Below are 20,480 nucleotides of genomic sequence, written 5' to 3'. Positions count from 1 at the left end.
GGGCCGGGGCCGGGGCCGGGGCGGGGCGGGGCCGGGGCGGGGCCGGGGCCGGGGCGGAGCGGAGCGGGCCGGGGCGGGGCCGGGGCGGGGCCGGGGCGGTGCGCAGCGGGGCGGGGCCGGGGCCGGGGCGGGGCGGAGCGGGCCGGGGCGGGGCCGGGGCGGGGCCGGGGCGGCGCGCAGCGGGGCGGGGCCGGGGCGGGGGCGGGGCGGGGGCCGGCGCGCAGCGGGGCCGGGGCGGGGCAGGGGCCGGCGCGCAGCGGGGCCGGGGCGGGGCAGGGGCCGGCGCGCAGCGGGGCCGGGGCGATGCTGGCGGCGCTGGCCGCCGCCTGGTCCCTGCTGGCTGCCGCCTTCCTGGCGGCGCTGCTGCTGCTCCGGCGGGCCCCGGCGCCGCGGGCCGGTGGCCTTGGCCTGGTGATCTCCGGCCTCTTCCAGGACCTCATTCGCTACGGGAAGACGAAGCGCGGGTGCGGGCAGCTCCCGGGCTGGCTGCGGCTCCTCCAGGTGCCCAAGAGGTGAGGGGCGGGTGCTGCCGCCATCGCGGCGCGCAGCGGTGGCCGAGCGTGTCTCGGTTACCGCAGGCGGATGTCGCGGCACGGAACAGCACACGCAGAGGGCACGGCGGAGTTCTATCGAGCTGGGCTCAGCTTTGTTGCAGAAGTGTTCCTCTGGTTCTGCAGATGGGGATCCGAGGAGCGTAGATACTGCGAGCGGTCATACAGAATCTGTGTGTTCCGAATCGGAACAAAAGCCTAATGCCTTCCAGTCGCATGCGAGGTTTCCAAAACAAACCTTCCTGCAAGACTCAGGTCAGGCACCTGGGAGCGTGGAATCCTGAGTAACTGTGAGTGTGCAAATATACTGCAGCTTGACTGTCCTACACAAATTCTCAGTCATTGCCTTCTCCCTTCAAGATTTTTTTTTGAAATGTGACCAATAACAGCAAGGGAACACAGCAATCTAGATCCTGCATGAACAGTCTCCGATAAGGCAAAAAACCACCGCGTTATCCAAATCCATCTTAATGGGTGTTTAGTGAAGTGAAATGAAATTAAATATATGTATATGTTTAGATGTTGAATGAAATTAAATAGATGTTTAGTGAAATTATGAAATGGAGCAATCCCCCCACCCACCCCACCCCTCCATTTACAGCTTTTTATATGTTTCTGGTTTTCTATATTATGGGATTTCTTACTTTTTGATCAGCTGAGATTTGTGACTAGAACTAGTCTTTGACTTGAACGTGGGCCAGACAGGATCTTGCAAGGCCAGCAGGACAGGACTGGGAGGCTACTTAGCCTGAAGATCTGATCGCCCCTATTGTAACAATCTCTGACACATTTTGTATACAAAGCTTTCAAACCAAATGTTAAATGTTAAAAAAAAGTTTTGTGACACAGCGTGTTATTCATGGAAAGGTAGTGTAGTATCTTGGTTATCAGGCTTCATGATACAGCAAACACCCAGGGATGTGTTTAAGATGTGCAGTACTCTGAGCGAAAATAAGGACTCATAAAGGCTTTGTCTTAATCACTGTGTACTGCAGGTTCTTGTCTGAGTTGACCTTTCTCCAACAAATTTCCCAACATCCCTTCTTAGGGAGATTGGTGTCTGAAGAATGTGCTTTTTCAGGGCATTGGTCTCAAGGTCTCAACATCTACAAAGCAATTCTGTTACTTAATTAGTGAATCCATAACACTTCTGAAAGAATAGAGAAGATCTTAAAGGTAGCCACCGAGGCATTTTCTGTTCTTTTCATCTGTGTCTTGTTTCCAGACAAGAATTGTGTTTTTACTAGCCTCGGCTTGTTTTTAACTTTGCCATTCTGTCTTGTAAAATGTTGTGTTGCATTTCAGATTGGTTTGGCAAATAGTGAAAATTCCTCTTGTTGAGGAGGGATAGCATGTGTGCTTACTGCCGTGCAGGTTTGATCTCTTGGTCAGATATCCTCAGTGTAATTGGGATTACTGAAAGATCGCAGGGTTTGTCTCTTTTAAGGTGCCAGGGCTTGTTTGTGTGCTGGTAGCACAAATCAATGTGGAGAAAGTTTCCTGCCAAGTGGCAAGATACAGGTCGACTGAGTAACAGGACAACAGGGAAAGAGCTTGAAACTTGGAGGTGGTGGTAAGTTTTTATCAACATACAAATTCTGTTTGTCTTATAAACAGAAAGTGAGGGAGAGGGGTTGAATTTTAGTTCTGCTGTTGCGAATCAGCAGACGGAATGTTGCAGTTTCTGCTTGGTAGGAGAAGGAACTGAGGAGAAGCGATTATCTGGAGGGGCAACCAGCTGCTAATGGGCAAGGTGCTCTGGAGCACGCAGGGATGCTCGCTGCCGCTGTGATTCTGACTTGAGCTCTTTTGTGGTCTAGAGATACCTGATCTGCTCTGGGGGGAGTCGTTTTCATTGGTTTCACTACGCAAGGGTGTTGTACCCTTTCACTGCCCCGAGAGTAATATAAAGTCTTCCCTTGGCTATACAGTTATGTTCTAGTTTTGTACCTATAGTTACATTGTCAAGTCAAGGCCATCAGCATCTTCCCATGGGATGTATTTTATCTCTTTGCAGTTGTTTCCTGAGGTCCTGATTTGTCTTCACTCCCAGAAGGACTTTTAATTTTAAAAGCAAAAGGAAATACTGGATCACTTAGTTTGAGCTGGATATTGTAAGCAGCTGTAGGCTGTTTAAGACAACCCAGTTACCTGCCTTGACTGTCATGCCTTGCGTTTTGTTAATGCACAGTATGCTTTTATAAATGCATTATGGGGTTGGGAGATTGATTGTTTTCTTAAAAAACCAAAAGTGTGGTCTTGCCTTGTAATCACCCAGCAGTGTTGATGGTCACTGCTTTTTTCCTATATGATTTTTGCAGACCTTGACTTTGCAGAGGGACAAGATATTTTAATGTAGAGCACGGTAATTACTTCTAGGTGCCTTTGATGAATTTTAACATGTCATGTAATGCACCCACTGGAACTGAGAAAAGTGGGAGTGCTGTGAGGTGCAGAAGCTTGGAAATAAGGAGAAAACTAATCTGGATATGCTTTGAGTGGTGTAAATTATAAAGAAAATGTTATGTACATCACGATTAACTGTAAGCCTTGAGGAATACCTTTGCAATGTCTCCTCTTTAGTGCAGCTATGTTAGTAAGGTAAGCTAAGCTAAGTTAGAGGTTATTTCAGGCAGCATTTCACTGGGGTAAAATGTGTTAAGGTTATTCCTGCTTGGTACCACTGAAGTCCTGAGTTCTCTACTTGGACATTCGATGTGGGCACCAGAAAGGAATGTACTCACCATCAGGCAAGCACGTCCTGCGGCTACATTTCCAACTAAGGAATGATGAGAACTTTAATGAAAATCCTTTTTTGCTCCCACAGGTGGTTTACTCACTTTTATGTGGTTTCTGTGCTCTGGAATGGTTTTCTGCTGATCTGGCTTTTCCGAGCTGAGTTCCTTGGAGAGTCACTCCCGTCATGGATTCAGGACATGCACCATGCTCTTGGCAGAGCTTCTCAGAGTGAGGACACAGGCAAGTATTCCAGCTATTATGATGTAGACATATAAATATTAAAAAACTGTATTACCAATGCTGTGCTGAATTTGTATCCAAGTGCTACTTCATTGGCCGCTTTTCAACTACGCTCCAAATTACTTTCCTGGTACACCAGGTACCTTTGTCAAGGTACCTTATTCAAGGTAGAAATATTTCTACCTTATTTCTACCATATTCAAGATAGAAGTATTTCTAATTTATGGATATGATGGCTTTCAGCAGTCCTTTTAACAGAAAGGGCCATTAGCACCTTCTGGAAGAAATCTTGCTCTGGTCAGCAGTGCCTCACCTGTACAAATATTTTCCCCAGTTAATTTAAAATGAGGGTAAAATTTTGCTGTGGATAGAGGGAACAACAGTCTTTTTGAAGCACTGTCAGGGTAAATTGTCCCTGTCTGTTTCAAAGTTGCTATTGTTTATCTGTAAGCAGATAGTGAGCACTTCTCTGCGCTCCTGGTTCTCTTGCTCCTTTGGCTGCATAGCTGTCGAAGACTTGCAGAATGCCTCTGGACCAGCGTGTTTTCCAGTGGTGTCATTCATATTGTGCAGTATTGCTTTGGACTTGGTTACTACATTGCTGTTGGCTCAACTGTGCTGTGTCAAGTGCCTACTAATGTCAGGAATGGTAAGTGCCTGCTTAGTTATCATCAAAGATGCAGTTTTGCTCTCATTTTTTTCCATTGTGGCAAATGGTTTCATAGAGGGCTGCTTGTTTGAGAAGTGTGTTAACTGATGAGACATAAAAGTACTTCCTGGCATAGTTCAAAGTAATTACATTTCAGTGTATCATACAATCAGCCAGCATTATACACAGGCACAGACAGTGACACTTTCATGTTAACTGTCATACTTATTTGCTGAAAGACATTCTCAAAGATACTTTCAGGATATCAATCATATGCTTTGTGAAGGACAGTAATAGGTACCAGTTCTCAAATGCCACTACACAACTTCAGTTCTAAAACTGAAGAGGAGTTTTTTTGTTGTAAGCTTTCCTGCAAGGTGAGTCTGCAAAGCTGTCTTGGCCACCTTGTTTTTCTTCCACAGAGAACGTGCCACTGCTCTGCCTTGACTCAGGCAGACTCTTCTTTCCCTTGGTACTATACTGCTTTCATTAATACATGAGAAATTTGTATTACATGACTTGTTTCTGCCAACACGTTCCATTGGGTCTCACAACTGAGCTGCTAAATCCTCTGCATAGACGAACCACCAGCTGGTTGTAGCACTCCTCCTGTGATTAATTTTTGTGGGGCAGTAATTACCAGGTTTGGTGAAGTTTTTAACCACTTTGAACCACATAGGGTGGGGGCAGTATGTAGGTGTATGTATGTATATTGCTGTGAGGAAGACAACTGTGTGCTTGCATGTTGACCTGAGCCATGACAACATGTTTAATTAGGGTAACAATAGCTACAAACAGGGTTGAATATTGAGGTCTTGGGCTACCAATTATGTATCGCTGCACATCACACTGTATTTCAAGCTGCTGGATTAATAACTAGGTATTTTAGTATAGAGCAATCAAGGCAAATGAGCTACTAGCTGGGCACTTAAATGATGCAGGATTTAACAGCATCTTTCAAGGAGTTAGAGGCTCGCTACTAGAATTTGTAAGACAGTAACATTTTAAAAAATGTATATAGTGTTTTGGGATGATGCTTGGGAAGTTACTTCCTGGTGTATATTAATAAAACATGTTTCATTCAGGAAAAGAGCTTTCTGTGCAGATCTGCTGGTATCACATTATAGGAGTTATGATGTACATTTGGGCTTCTCTTCACCAACACAGATGTCTTGCAATTCTAGCTAATCTTAGGAAAAGCAGATCAGGTAAGATGTTTCTTTTCTGTCTACTGTTTACTTAGGAATTATCTTCTGACTGGTTCAGTAGGCTTATGTAGCTTCTAATACCTTAAACACAAGTGTTTCTTAGTTCCTGTAGTGTGTAGATTAAATGAGGCTGTTTGGAAAAGAGATTGGATGGCTGATTTGGGGGGAGAGGGTGTGGTATGTCTGTATATATAGTTCTATAAAACTTAAAATGAAGCTCTGTCTTCCAACATCTTAAAGATGGACACTGTGCCACTCCTCGGGGGCCTCACTTCTGTTTCCATGTGGGATAAAAACTGGTTTCCTTACTCTGTATTTGCACAGCCAGAGGTGGCATCTTATTAAGTGCAAAGCTGCCAGATCAGATGGAGGTGGATGATGATGATAGCTTTAATAAGGATATTGTTCTGTAACTGTGAGAAAAAGAGTTTGTTTAATGCATCTTCCCAATTAATTTCTGTCTGTCTGGTTGCAGGAAAGGTCGTAAGTCTGAGCCACAGTGTACCTTTTGGAGACTGGTTTGAGAGTGTTTCCTGCCCTCATTATTTTGCAGAGCTCCTCATATATGTTTCTATGGCCATCACACTTGGAATTCACAATGTGACGTGGTGGTGTGTAGTGATGTATGTTCTTTTTAACCAGGCACTGGCCGCTGTTTTGTGTCACGAGTTTTATCAGAAAAGCTTCAGCTCCTATCCAAAGCATCGGAAAGCATTTATACCATTTGTGTTTTAGAGGATTTTTTTCTAAAGTATCTTTAGTGCAAACTGGGAATATAAGAGATTAATGGTTTATTACAACCAAGGTAAAGTTGCACACATTCTCTAGTTCTACCTCAATAGGTCATAATTTTAATGATAATCTCATCCATGTAACCAGTTTGTGAGGAAATGTAAGGTCTCTGCATATCATACAAGCTAAAAAAGGTTTACTGAAGACCTTAATTCAAAGTGGAGAGATGCTAATCATGTCTTTTCTCTTTTATATCTTATGCATAAAACACTTGCTGTTGTGCAGCAAGTCCAAATACATATATGTGAAGACCATTGAAAGGAGGGAATCATTTGAACTACTGTATTTCATGTCTTGACTAATATTTAAGCATATTTCTTTCCAAGTCTTTTCTTTGAATCACTTCAGAGGGTGGCAAATCATGTATCTTTCTGTGCTTCCCTGCCGACAATGGAAACCAGCCACTGCTTTACAACTGTAAGCACAAAAAGCAATGGAAAAAGCTGTGGTGGAGGAGTGACTCATGCTCAGCAGTGGAAATAAACATACCCATTTGCTGCATTTTCTCTCCTGCTCCAAAGTGTTTTCATTCATTGATGAAGACTGTTTTATCTCTAAAGTGGGGAAAATAGTGGGAAGTTCTCTGACTAAAAAGACAGTAGAAGAGAATTGGCAGAAAATTAATGTTCTTGGTTGTGGTTCTGTTGTCTTTATAGTGCGTTATTTGAGTCCCTCACGTGTTAGAGGGGACAGCTGTGCAGGATGACCATGACCACAACTACACTGGTTTTTAAACAGATATAATGAACTGCTAAGGCAGAGACCACACATTAACCAGTACCTGACAAGCATTGCAAAGAAATTCTTTACTGGGGAGGTGATGTCACTCAGCACAGGGACTTTTTTTTGCACTTAACTACTGAATATTTTGGTCATTCTCATGATACTGGTGTGAATGATCAGTCTGTGTGATGAATTATATGGGTGCTGGTGTTTCAGCATGTTGTCTATTTACATGCACTATTTTGTATATAAAAAGTATTTTTATACACTGAAGTATATCTTATGAATTGCCTAATTAAAAGCTTATTACACTCTATTTCCATTTTGTATGATTTTTCAAAATTGAACTTGCATATTTGAAAAACATGAGCAATCACTTTACACAAAATGTTGTGCCTCTCTTGGCTGTCACATCCCTCTCTCTATCAACACTCCCATAGTTACAGTTCACCACGGAACATCAGCAGCCATGTCTTGGAACCACATCTATCTGTATAACTTTTTTAAGTGGTTTTTGAGAGGATCCTTGAGCCTGTGTCCAAATGCCTTCTGTTTAAATGGTGTTCTTGTCCTGTTTCCTAAATTGCTCCTCAAGAAGCATATTCCTGTCCTTGCTCTGGGGAGAGCATCAGGGCACACAGCTCTCCTGGGGTCCCCAGGGAGAGCATCGTCTGGAATGCTGTGTCAGGTTCTGGGCTCCTCAGTATAGGAGAGACATGGAGCTCCTGGAGCAGGTCCAGCAAGGGCAACAGAGGTGATTAAGGGATTGGAGCATCCCTCTTACACAAGGAAAGCTGGAAGAAGCTGGGCCTTTTCAGCCTCAAGAAGAGACTGAGTGGCGAACTCATGTCTGTATCTAAAGGGGGGATGGTGCCAAGAGGATGGATTCAGGCTCTCCTTGGTGGTGCCAAGCAACGGGACAAGAGGCAATGGGCAGAAACTGATGCACAGGAAGTTCCACCTGAGTATAAGGAAGACCTTTACTGTGCGGGTGACCGAGCACTGGAACAGACTGTCCACGGGGGCTGTGGAGTCTCCCTCACTGCAGATACTCAGGAACTGTCTGGACACAACCCGGTGCCGTGTGCTCTAGGCTGACCCTTGTGCAGGTTGGACCAGATGACCCGCTGTGGTCGCTCCCAGCCTGGCCCGTTCTGTGATTCCGTGCTCGGGGCGCACGGCCCTGCGGGGGTCACGCATACCCGAAGCGCTGCTGTGCACTTGGCCATCAGTGAAGCCGAGCCGTGTTCGGGCCGTTTCTATGCGGATTGTTTTGCCGCCTGACGCGGCCGCTCCCTGTCCCTCCCGCTGTGCCCTTTCCCTGCCCGCAAGCAACTCCGAACGGGGAAATGACGCGCTTGGACTCGCCCGCTCCCCGGGAACGCCGCACAGCCACCTTTGCCCGTCCCCTCGCGACGCCGGGAGCCGGAGGAGGGGGTGGCAACCCAGGCCGGGATCTCGCCCCGGGCGCTGCGGGGCCACCCCGCGACCCCCAGGGCAGAGCGGCGGCTCCCCCCGGCGGGGCGGGGCGGGGGGCGGGACGTCCGCGCGCGGCAGGAAGCGGGTGGGGGCGGCGGCGGGGCCGCGGCGCGGGCGGTGACGCGGCTCTCTCAACCGGGGCTCGCGCCGCCCCCCAGCTCCGCGCTCGGCCGCCATGGGGTCCCCGCCGCCGCCGCTCCCGCGGGCCGCCGCACTGCTCCTGGCGGCCGCGCTGCTGCTGGCGGCCCCGGCGCGGCTCCGCGCCGCTCCCGAGGAAGAGCCCGGCAGGAAGAAGGAGCCGCCGCCACCGCCGGCGGCGCAGGGAGCGGAACCGCGGGCTGAGGTGAGGCGGGGACGGGCCGCGCCGGCTGCCCGCGCTGTGCCCGCGCTGTGCCCGCCGCGGCAGCTTTCGGCCGGCGTCGCGCCGCGCCGTCCGGGGGCCATGGCGTTCCGAAATAACCCGCTTTTAGCCGAAAAAAGGAGGGCTGCAGGACCACCGCATCCTCCCCTTTTTCTGCTAAAAGAGGGACATCTAGGTCCGACATGGGAAGGGGGTCAGTGCTCTCTTTCCCCCGCAGAAGCAGCTAAAAGCAGGCTTTGTTGCTACTCCGAGCCTGCCGGGTTTTTTCCCCCTCAACATTTAATATAAATTTCTTTGCGTTAAAACTTGTTAAACAGTGTTCTCGGTGAGGGGATTGTAGTGCCACTGATCACACAGAGGCATGGAAGAATTACTGGCATGTGGCTTGGTGTAGCACATCGAGCACGCCAGATGGTCACATACCCAAACCAGAAAACAGAGTGCTGAAAAAGGTGAAGGAGCTCTGGGAAGTCACAGTGTGTCACACAGAGCGTGGGAGCTTCTAAATATCAACACCAAAAAACTTGGAGCGCTGCTGAAAGTGGAATGCTGGGAAGCCGTCATGTCAAAACACGCTGCGGGGCTGTCTCTGCTGGTGGATGTGCTGGAACAAGCTTTCTCAGCCATCCCTGGTCAAGGATGTGAACACCGACACAGCGATCTTGTGCCTTGCTTTTGATCATAGATACCTTACTGTGTGTAGAAGTAAACACTTCGGTGAGTGGGTGGGAACTGGAGTGTGCTGGTCTGGTTTCACCACTGGAGAGTCTTAAAGTTAGTTTTCAACAAACAGAGCAAATGCAGAAAAAGCTGATGAAAACTTGCACAAAATTTGCCTTGGGCTCAAACTGAAAGAGGAGAAATGTAGGTTAGATATTAGGGAGAAATTCTTTCATGTGAGAGGGTTTAGGCACTGGTACTGGTTGCCCAGAGAAATTTTGGATGCCCCATTCCTGGGAGTGTTCAAGGCCAGTTTGGCTGGAGCTCTGAGCAGTCTGGTCTAGTGAAAAATGTTCCTGCCCATTGCAGGGATCTTAAAACTAGACGATTGCTAAAGACCCTTCCAACCCAACCCATTCTGTGAATCTATAACATTTTTAAGGCATCTGAGATGCAAAGATTTTGCAAGAGAAGAAAATGATCCTGATCATTTTTGAATGGGCTTCTTATTTTCCTAAGGTATCATAGTCACCCAGTTCTATTTTGAAGCACTTATTAATACTTACATCAGAAAACTGTTTAAGGTTAAGGTTGTAAAGTAGGTAAGTATTTTAAAGATTGCAGTATTAGACCTGAGGTGACCATGTTTTCTTGTAATGGTGGTTCTCATGTTCTGGTAAATAGTGTGTACAGTGAAGTAATGTTTTAATAATCACAGGATCTGGTCCTCTTGCTAAGTGCCTAACTGGCAATTTGAGGTGGGTGGCAGCCAGGAACTAGTTAACAATCATTAACGAGCATGAGAGGTAATTAAAATGTTACTCTACCCAGTATGGTATGACAGGAGAAATACAAGGCTCTGTACTTCTGTCTCCTAAGTGTTAAAGCCTAATTGACGAGTGTTTAGGATTTGTTTTGGTTTTTTCTCTCCCCCCTCCCTCCCCCCTTTCTTACAGAAAGGCTCCTCACTAGTTGCTCCAGTCCACATTGTCAGTGAAGAGTCAGCTGACAAGACTAATTTGGGCTTTATTCATGCCTTCGTGGCTGCTATATCGGTCATCATCGTATCAGAGCTGGGGGACAAGACCTTCTTCATCGCGGCCATCATGGCCATGCGGTACAACCGTCTGACTGTACTGGCTGGTGCTATGCTTGCCCTGGGACTGATGACATGTTTATCAGGTTAGCAGTCTGTTTTTTCCTTTTTGTTTTATCTCTTAAGAAGTGACAGGTATGTATTTATCAAAAAACCTTATTTGGAATGCACATAGTACATCCATGCAGTTTTCTCTTTCGTGGAGAGTGTGAAGCTTTTCCTGTGGAGCATGGAATCTCAGACGGAATATTTAGGTTTTTGCCTCTAATGAAGTCGTTGTGTTCCCTAGGCTTCAACAGGAGTTTAAGGAAGGGGAATGAGATGGAGGGCATAAGAACTTTGTTTGATTTTTGGACCCCTGTTTTCTTTTTTTTTTTTTTTAGCTCCTGCCAAATTAGTGTGCCTGAAGAGAATGTGGGAGTGGCTTCTGTTTTTCCTCCTAAGGCAAAAGATTCTTTATATGATGACACATTTTCCTCATCTGACTTGTATTCCTGCACACGTAGCTGTTTGGATTTGTGCTGGGAACTGCATAAGTGGAAGATGAAGGGGAGGGAGTAGGAAGTAAGGTATCAGGTGGCACTTGAGGAACCTGTAGCCGTGGGCACTTATGTAGCTGTGATTGTAAAATGGAGCAGCCTTCAGGTACATCAGATGCAGCACAGAGTTTGTCTGTGTGCTCATTTCTTACCACGCCCATGTCAGAAATACTTGAAATAGTGGTGATTGGTGTATACACACTGGAGACAGCCAGTTCACTGGCTCAGGCTGCTTGGCAAGGGTTTCTGTGAATGGTTTTTGGGTGTGTAGCTGTTGCTGTGTACACTGCTGCGATTATTGCAGTTTTACTTAGAGCAGTTTCCACTTGCATTGTGTGTCGTTTCTCCTGCCCATTATGGCTCTCTTGTTCTATGCAAATTCTTTCTTCAAATCTTTCTGGATGCTTTCTCATAAAAGCTTCCGTTTCTGCTTTTATCCCTCAGTTTAGAGGTTCCCAATTATTTCTTCCCTTTTCAGAAAGGAACTTGTTTTGTTGTTGGGTTCTTCCTCCCCCACATGCTTTCCTTCTCCTATCTCTTGCCCTTGTTTTATACAAACTGAGGTTGGAAATTCCTGGGGGGTTTGCCCACCTTGATTTCATGAAGACATGCTCATTTAAACTCATTAATTCCAAGTAATCTACTTGAGATATTTTTTCAAGCTATGCTTGACTAAATAAGCTGTCTTACAGTTCTGATTATTTCACTGTCTATGCTTATATATGTAATAAATGCTAAGAAAAAGATAGCTTTTTTTGTCTAGCTTTCTTGCATTGTTTTACTGTAGTATTTTCAGTCTTTTTAAAGACGTTTACTTTAACTCCTGGTTAATTTAGCTGTGCAAATAGTACTGCTATTCATGTAGGTATGTGCTGTGTTTATAAACCTGATTAATTTTGGTCTCATATTCTTACTTCTGGTAGTGGCAGTGCAGAATTATTTCTAGATCATGTAGTAACTTCTGAGTGTATTTTTCAACTAAGAAGGTGTGTACAAGAAAGCACACATGGTAATACGCTTTCTTTTAGCTGATTGCATGTGGAGTAAAACAGCAGAAATACTTGTGAGCTCATGGTCCAAGCAACCTTGAATATAAGGTGTGGACTTTTAATTTCTTACCATTTATATAGGCCTTTTTCTGTCAAAAAATGCTAAGTGATTTTACTTTGTGAAAAGTAAGTACTCTGTCCTGGATACATATTTCTTATTTAAGAACTAGTTTTGGCTTAGTTTGATCACCTTCAATACTTCTAAAAGATGCACTGTGGAGATTGCTTTTCTATCTCTAAGTGGGATCTGCCTTTGAAATAAAGAAAGATTAAAGTTAGTCACATTGTGTGTATGGGGGGGTGAGGGGAATAGTAATGTGCACTTGGCAAAGGAAGACAGACATGGATTCACCCAGCTGGATGATTTGTAGATATGCCTGATAGATTTAACTTGTTGATGATCTTATTCTAACTTTATCTGATAAATTAAATTATTGGAAAGAGATGTTATCCAATATGTAAATGGAATTAACTGGGGTACAGTGTGACTAATCTAATACAATTACAGATGGTAGTTTCATGGTGTGCATGGAGAAAGGCAGGACTGGATAGACCTTGATGGGAAAGATAATGTTGTTTGGACTGGCTCTCAGGAACAACAGCACCCCAACTTTGGCTGGAGTGCGTTGTCTGCATCTTAGTGGACTTCAGCCTCTGGCATGACTGGTAATGGTTGGAGCGCCTAGCGTGTTATCTTCCAAAAACTTAGAAAATTATACAAAACTAACAAAAGACGCAATATTTATTTATCAGTGGATATCTGGATTTCAGACTTTGCTAGCAAGCATTTCTTAGAATGTGGGAAAAACAACTATGATCCTCATGCTTATTTTTTTAAATGACACATTTGTTTTCTTTTCAGTTTTGTTTGGCTATGCCACCACAGTTATTCCTCGTGTGTACACATACTATGTGTCTACAGCACTGTTTGCAATCTTTGGCATCCGAATGCTACGGGAAGGCTTGAAAATGAGTCCAGATGAGGGTCAGGAAGAGCTGGAGGAAGTTCAAGCAGAAATTAAAAAAAAAGATGAGGAAGTAAGTAATAAAATTGCTGTTGGTTACAGCTGGTGGAAGAATTACAGCTGTGAAGCTGCAGAACGGCACTGTCATGTTTGGTGTGTTGAGCTGTGTCTGTGATTGGTAATCTGACACGGAAAATGTGTGGTAGATAGGACAGAAGATGCCCCTGGAGGCTCTTTTAGCAGGTGATTCCAGTCCTGTGGCAAGCCTGGCTTCTTAGGACAGAAGGGACCTTCTGCTTAGTGTGGGTGTTCTTGAGGTGTTTTTAATGCATTACTAGTAGAGGACACTGACAGTTTATTCTTGGCTCTACTTCTATTTCTTTTTGTGGTCAGACACTTTATTTGTAAGCAGTACAAGATGGACAATAATCAGAAGTTAGAGCTGATTACAACTATATATGTGTGTGTATTTACACATACATGCACGCATATACTTAGCTTTTTTTTTGCAATGGTGACTGTATAAATAATATGTTGATATTGCAGCAGTCAGTGGCTAACAACATTCTAGAAACTAAATGTCTAGCATTATTGTTAAGTGTTTCATTTGGGTTGTTCAGATGACATTTTTAATTTTATGATTATTTCTTTTTTTTTTTCCCCTTGATCTCCACAGCTTCAGAGAACTAAACTGTTAAATGGGCCAGGAGATGTGGAATCTGGGCCAGGCACCACTATACCTCAGAAGAAGTGGCTACACTTTATTTCTCCAATCTTTGTTCAAGCTTTCACTTTAACGTTTTTAGCAGAGTGGGGCGATCGTTCCCAATTAACAACCATAGTCTTGGCTGCCAGAGAGGTGAGTGTTGCAGAATCCCTGCTGTTCTTTTGCCTTCTTTGGGTTGCCCTTAGAGAGGTATGAGACAAAATACTCTAGCAGGAGGTATCAGATTCATACCTGCTGCCTTGATGTGGCTTAGTGTGTGTCAAGACCTGACAAGAAGGGCACTGAAGCTCTGTAGAGTATTAAAACTACTGTTACATGATTGGACTGCACTGGCATTTCTAGAAATAGCTGCTTTATATCATGCAGCCGAAATCAACTGGATTTTGTTACAGTGTTGAGAGATGCTACAGAACAGATGTTTCTTTGCTCTGTGCAGTCATTAAGTTTTAACTGGGTAACTTTAAAAGATACTTCCATTCCATCAAACTTAAAACTGTTAGATACCTCAGATACCTCTTGTTAAAATATGAGTTCATATGGTACAGTGTATAGAAGGACAGTAAACTCTAAACTGCTGGGCACTAAGTAATGCTGTAAATTAAATTATATTCATTGTGATGATTAGACTGTACATAACTGTATTATATTTAAGCAAGATGAGGGCTTATAGTCAAGCTTTTAATAAACATAAGTAGCTTGCCTGTGCTCTTTCATGCATTGAGATAATTTCCATTTCTTTCCCGAGGACTCATGCTTCTTTTCAGGTGCACTTTCAAACATTCCCTAGGGATAAATCAGGGCTGTGTAACGAAGGAGGCTGTAATCTGCAGGAACCTCTTGTCTCCATTACGGTGTAGGGAAGATGTTTAGAGCTAATAGCAGGAGAGGATGATTTTATTGTTCAGGCAGTTACATGCCATCTTGGAAAAAGAGGAATCCCTACAGCCTCTGCCCAATTTGCTAGGCAGGTTGCTTAAGCCCATCTTTTCATGGGGGATTGTTGGCTTCTGGTTTCCATTTCCTAAGTGTCACATTAGGAACTGTCTGTCATACTCTTTGGTCTGGTTTGTGAAGTGCTGAGCATTGCAGTTAAAGCCTGTGGGCTGTCATACCTGTAGAATATGAAATGTTCATAAGAGTGCTATCAAACAAATGCTACAAAATATTAATTTAAGGTATCTTGATACTGGCTTTCAAAATCAGTGAATAATTATGATGGAATGGGGGGATGAGATCCACCTTCTGCCAGTGAGGGCTGTGTAGGTAACTGCTGGCTGCAGGGATATCCAGAGACTCTGGGTCCCAGTCCTGGGACCCTGTTTGTTCTGCTGGCCCAGTCCTGCTTCTTCCTGCATTTCTTGGTGCTTTCCAACCTGCCAAGTGCTTGGTGGTCGCCACCTTTTCTCACTGGCTTGTGGTTTTGGTTCTTTTGGGCCAGTGAGTGTTGTCTTCAAATGACAGAATTTCTTAGACAGTTTTGCTGTTCGTCTCTTTGAGATCTCATGCATTCCTCAGGTGATGGCAGCAGCTTTCTTTTTTCCTCTTGGAGCTAAAAGTGTGACATAGAGATGAGCAGGGGACATACGCTGTCCTTAACCATGTCATTTCTAAGGAGGTCGGAGAAACCTCTTTATGTAGTACAGTTGTTCACACACTGAGGAGCTGCTTGTTTTTCAGTGATGTGAAAAGCTGTTGTTGACAGTAAATTATAAAATAGTTTCTTATCCTCTGGACTTTCATGCTTCCCTCTTTGGATGACGGAGGGGGGCAGAGTGTAGAGCACAAGTGGGTGAAGCAGGGCAAAGAACTTGGAATGTTGTAGCTGCTGAAAGCTTTCATTTGCAGTTCAAGGACTTATTTTTCTCTTTCTTTATAGATAGGTTGGTGTTCTTCCAGCTGATGCATATTGTGTTTTTCAACAGCTGCCACCTTCCCTCTAGAGGTTGCTTACTGTTTTAACTACAACGGAGAGATTTCTGGATCTATATTTAACAACTTAAAGATGTTGCTTGGCTGAAACATGCTATATGCTCCTATCTTAGGCTGGATTTAAGTCTGTCTCACCAGCTGATGTTCACTATTACTAGTCTTTAAGACAGTGCTGAATGGCAGAGCAGAGGAATCGCCAGATGTATCCTCCATGCTTGGCAGTCTGCAACCAGGGAATCAAAGCACTGCTCCGAGGTTGTTGTAGGACTAATGGGTTTTTAACAGTGCTGATTTATCCCTTTGTGCTTTTTTTTTCCCCCCCTCAGGATCCCTATGGTGTGGCAGTAGGAGGAACAGTGGGACATTGCCTATGCACTGGTTTAGCAGTTATTGGAGGGAGAATGATAGCACAAAAAATTTCTGTTAGGACTGGTAAGTGAAAACTCACTCCAACCAAAAAAATGTAATGCTGGTAATGTTTGTGGTGTAAAGGGCTGCATGCTTGGGAACGGTGTTTCTCAAAACTTTTGGAAAACCCATAAACTGGTGGTTTGGACTTTTTGGGGACTTTTTTTGAGTCTTGTCTTACATCCCACCTTGTTTTGCTTCACTATTAGCTACTCCTTTTAGGAGACCAAAGGAAGGAAATACACTATTTTGAATGGTCAGTATTTATTGTTTGACAGTGGATAATAGAAATTCTGTTGCAGTTCTGAGTCTAAGCCATCAGGTGAGCAAGAGAACTGCATACTAGTGACTTATACCAGCCATATAAAAGCCATAAAAGCTACTCTGTGTGGCATAAATGTATTTTTTTTTTTATCATACCTGCTATCTGCAACAGGCAGGACCAGTAAGGTTACATTGGGTTGTTTGTTTTTGCTTAGCTTGGGTTGCAGCTTGCTTCCACTGTCAGTCCTATGATGTGGGAGATTTCTTGCTCCCAAGAATAATCCTGTGAAGCTGCTTCCTATATATGTTAATTCAGAATATTTATTCTGTAGTTGCAGAGGTGGTAAAGAAAACCAACTTCATTGCTTAAAGTGAAACAGGCATGCTGTTGTGTTTGTTTGCCGAGGAAGGTGGTGACAAAATGCTAATCTAACAATGATTTCATATGTGCCAAGCACAGTGTGGATCTTGAGCCACCGGAATAGCCTTAGATTAAACCAAAGCACGTTAGTTTGTTTAAAGAGTCAGAGAACATATACAGTGGTTCTTTCCCAGAATTCTGCCCCAGCCTCTAGCAGATTGTGGCCATTGCAAGCAGTTAATGCTTTTGATACTTTTTCTTTCAATACAGTTGCCTAAAATGTGCAAAAAATGCTAATTATATGTCAGTCCCAACTGATGGCTTGCTATGGCATGAGAATATTGTATCCTATTTTCTGCCCTACAGCCAAATACTCAGCAGCAGTTGTTAACCTAGTTTTATACTGGCTCAAGTAGTGAGTAAAACAAAGCTTCCTTCTGTGGGCCAGAATATATTCTTGGAGATGCAGTTAGACAGTGGGTTGGCATATGAGCATCCCCATACTGAGCTGGAAACAACATCCACTGCTTGTAGCACGAATTTTTAAGGTTATTTGGGAATCAGACATTTAAAAAAATAAAGTCTGTAATGTGTCATGGAAGATAATTACTTTTTGATATCTAATTTCCTCTTGGTTTGTGTTTCCTTTTCAGTGACAATCATAGGAGGCATTGTCTTCTTAGCATTTGCATTTTCTGCACTATTTATAAGTCCAGACTCTGGTTTTTAAAATTTTTCATTGCTGTAAAAGAACAAGGATTGGAAGCATCAAGCAGTTATCCTTGTGCATTTTTGTATATAATGTACAGAATTCCAGTTAAACAAGTGCTGAAGATGACACACTGAACTTTTTATAGCCGATGATTCATGGGACTGGTGCATTTATGGACAGCTTCTGCAGTGGAGATCTGCTGATTGTCTGGTTTGTTTGTGCTGTGGTGCCTGCTCCCACGGTGGGATTTGAGTGGTTTTCTCACTTGCTGGACCCAGCTCAGCTGAGTTTAAGGATCTACTCTCTGAAATATTGAGAATTCCTCTTTTCTTTCTCCATTACACACAACCACCTTTCCTGTTTCTTCAAGAGCTGATTCTTCAGGCATCTTAAAGCAGACTGTGTCTTGTTCCATGTTGCTCAACAGCAGGTGTTAAGGAGAAAACTGCTGGCTCCCACCTCCAAAGATGGTGGTTCCATGGTGCACCTGAGGCTGGATAATCTAACCAACAAGAAAGCTGGGAGCAGTTCCTATGCCATCCAGTGGCTGAGCCAACCAACAGAGAATGTTACAAACTTAATTTAGAGGGAAAACTTCTTAATCAGGGATTTTTATCAGGAAATTGATGTGGGGTGATTAACAACCTACTGTGTTCAATATGCAATCTGGCTGGAGCTAGTATTATTTGACTTTTTTTTTTTTTTTTTTTTAAATATTGAGGTATACAGAAAGTAATGAAGTGGTCCAACTTAACCATATTCCATTCCCAGGATTGATCAGTAACGGAATTCTTAGGTTTAGATGTGTTCCTGATTTTTCTTTTTAGGAATAGATATGTAATCTGGAAGAGTATTAATAAAACATAGTGTCTCCATTTGTATTACTTTCAGTATTGTTTTTGATGGCTGCCAGAATTCCTGCCACAAAGATTTAGCTAGTGATTATGTACTTAAGGTGAGGAAAGTTTACCAAATTTATTTTGGTTACTGATAAATGCAAGTGTTACAAAGACCTTGAAAATGTTGAGTGCTGAAGAAGGTACATGGGTTGCAGAAATACATCCTTTGCTCTCCAATGGTGATTTGGATTCTGAGCCTGTATAACCCACTAAGAGCTACCTTGTAGCAGTCTTGGAAGATAGAAGACATGGTTTCTAATGTAATGAATCTGCCTTTATTTGAAGCTGAAGTAATATGGAGCATTACAAATTTGACCATTCCATTTGTATATCACAAACAGAGCAGCCCCTAATCCTTCTTTTAGGTTTCTCTTCCCAGAAAACCCCTTAATGCCACTTTTCTGAAACTCTTAAGACTGTAGCAGTGCAATGCCAGGCATGCACAGTGGTATCAAAACAGGCTGCCATTTCAGGCTCCAGGTCTGCATGTTCATGTCTTGGCTCAAAAGAACTGCAGTGGTTTGCTGGTGAGATTTTTTTGGATTGTTTTAGGGGGGTTTTTTGTTGTTGTTTTTGTTCTCTTTTGAATCAAACTTTGTAGCCAAAACCTTTCCCACAGTCTGAGGACCCACGCTGCCGGTGATGAGTTTCAACTCCTGTAGGGAGTGCATTTGTAGCAGAGGTCATGTTAAAACAGGGCAGGAACAGGCATCTGCAGGGAAGAGCCTAAACTTCTAACTGTGGGACACCTGCTTGTTGTGTCAATCAGAAGCGGTGCCGCTGGACATTCACACAGATCTGTCCCAGGTAGGGTAACTGTGGTGCCACCTGATTTTTCTTTTTAGGAATAGAAATGCAATTGGGAAAAGACATGGAAATTTTTTACTCAGAATCCAAAAAGCCAACCCAGTTGGCCATGCTCTAATTGTAGAAGCGTCCCGAAGTTTGTGTGTGCTGCTTAATGCTATTTTTGGTACGAAAAGATAGGATTGTAGGATCAACAGGAGAATGAAGCTCTTTAAGAGGTTGTTTGTAGAGGTGAGTGTGAAGTTGCAGAACAAATCTCTGCAACTTCCACATCTATATTTTACTATTACAGACTTACACAGATGCCAGGTACTGGTTTGGCCTAGTCAAAGCAATGTATTTGGGTGCTCTCAAAGACCAGCTAGGCAGGTTAGTTTGAGTAGTGCTGTTTCAGTAGCTTTTTGATTTTTTTTTTTTTTTTTAAGCACAAACTGACTTTTTGGAAGTCTTGCATGAAATCAGATAGCTCGTGAAATTCTTTGAAAGGTGCTTTAGTAGTTGCTGCTAGTTACAGTGATTGTTGGAATTTTTCATGGTTTAAAGAATTGAGTTGGGATGCAAGGAAGGACTGTTGAAGGTGATGGAGGGCTCCAGTGACATATTCTTAGTAGTGCTGTGTCTTACTGTGCAGTTTCCCGCATGGACTTGCCCTTGGCTCCACAGTGTCTCTAAGGAGTTGCACCCTGGCCAGCTCTCACCCATTGGCTGGGCCAGGGTCTGGGATTTTAGCAGTTTTCATCAGCCTTCTTGTCATTCTAGCACATTGCCAGTGGAGAGGGGTGTGCTGCTGTTCTGTCTCAAAAATAGCTAGATATTTAGGATATAGGCAGTATATAGTGTGTATGGGCATTTTTATATAAGGTAACAAGCTGAAGTTTTGATTGCCACAATCCTGAGCACTTTCTTGTTCTTTTGTAGCTGGAGAATGTGAAATGCAGTGAGTGAGAGTTCAAGTGCTGAAGGGGGAAGGCTCTGCAAACCGTTGCATCTGCAACATGGGAAATGGGCAACTGTCCACCACAGGCTTCCCATCCATCCTGCAGCTCTCCCTGCTGGGCTGAGATGCAGCTGATTTCAGCTGCTACCAAAGGAACCTCGAAAGCAGCATCTAAAGCAGGAATTTACATCTCTGACTGCACATTGCACGCAGCAGAGGTTTGCAATGCACACTGCCAGCAACTGCTCATTTCCAGGCAATAGAAATAAAATGGAAATGATAGTCAGTTCTACTGGAATGGAAATTTCTCACATCAGTGGAAATGTTTACAATGAGAAAAACTTGTGATTGTTATTTTCAAAGGTGCCTATTCCTAATCCTTAGG

General features: G+C 44.0%; 2 protein-coding genes across 2 annotated transcripts; both read left to right on the top strand.

Moving 5' to 3' along the window:
- The first annotated feature begins 272 nt into the window (after window positions 1–272).
- Window positions 273–7,218, top strand: SRD5A3 (steroid 5 alpha-reductase 3). Its single transcript, XM_069014090.1, has 5 exons — window positions 273–512; window positions 3,379–3,530; window positions 3,985–4,179; window positions 5,265–5,387; window positions 5,863–7,218. The coding sequence occupies exons 1-5, from the start codon at window positions 304–306 to the stop codon at window positions 6,120–6,122; spliced, it is 939 nt and encodes a 312-aa protein (XP_068870191.1). The 5' UTR covers window positions 273–303; the 3' UTR covers window positions 6,123–7,218.
- Window positions 7,219–8,483: 1,265 nt separating this feature from the next.
- TMEM165 (transmembrane protein 165) lies at window positions 8,484–18,327 on the top strand. The gene is made up of 6 exons (XM_069014089.1): window positions 8,484–8,724; window positions 10,359–10,584; window positions 12,949–13,124; window positions 13,728–13,910; window positions 16,034–16,139; window positions 17,394–18,327. Exons 1-6 carry the CDS (start codon window positions 8,557–8,559, stop codon window positions 17,468–17,470), a joined length of 936 nt encoding a protein of 311 aa, XP_068870190.1. The 5' UTR covers window positions 8,484–8,556; the 3' UTR covers window positions 17,471–18,327.
- The last annotated feature ends 2,153 nt before the right edge of the window (window positions 18,328–20,480 follow it).

The sequence above is a fragment of the Aphelocoma coerulescens genome, chromosome 4 (assembly GCF_041296385.1).
Source record: "Aphelocoma coerulescens isolate FSJ_1873_10779 chromosome 4, UR_Acoe_1.0, whole genome shotgun sequence".
In the NCBI taxonomy this organism is placed as follows: domain Eukaryota; kingdom Metazoa; phylum Chordata; class Aves; order Passeriformes; family Corvidae; genus Aphelocoma; species Aphelocoma coerulescens.
Note: the sequence above shows the minus strand (reverse complement) of the source record. Positions and strands in the feature narration are given on the sequence as shown.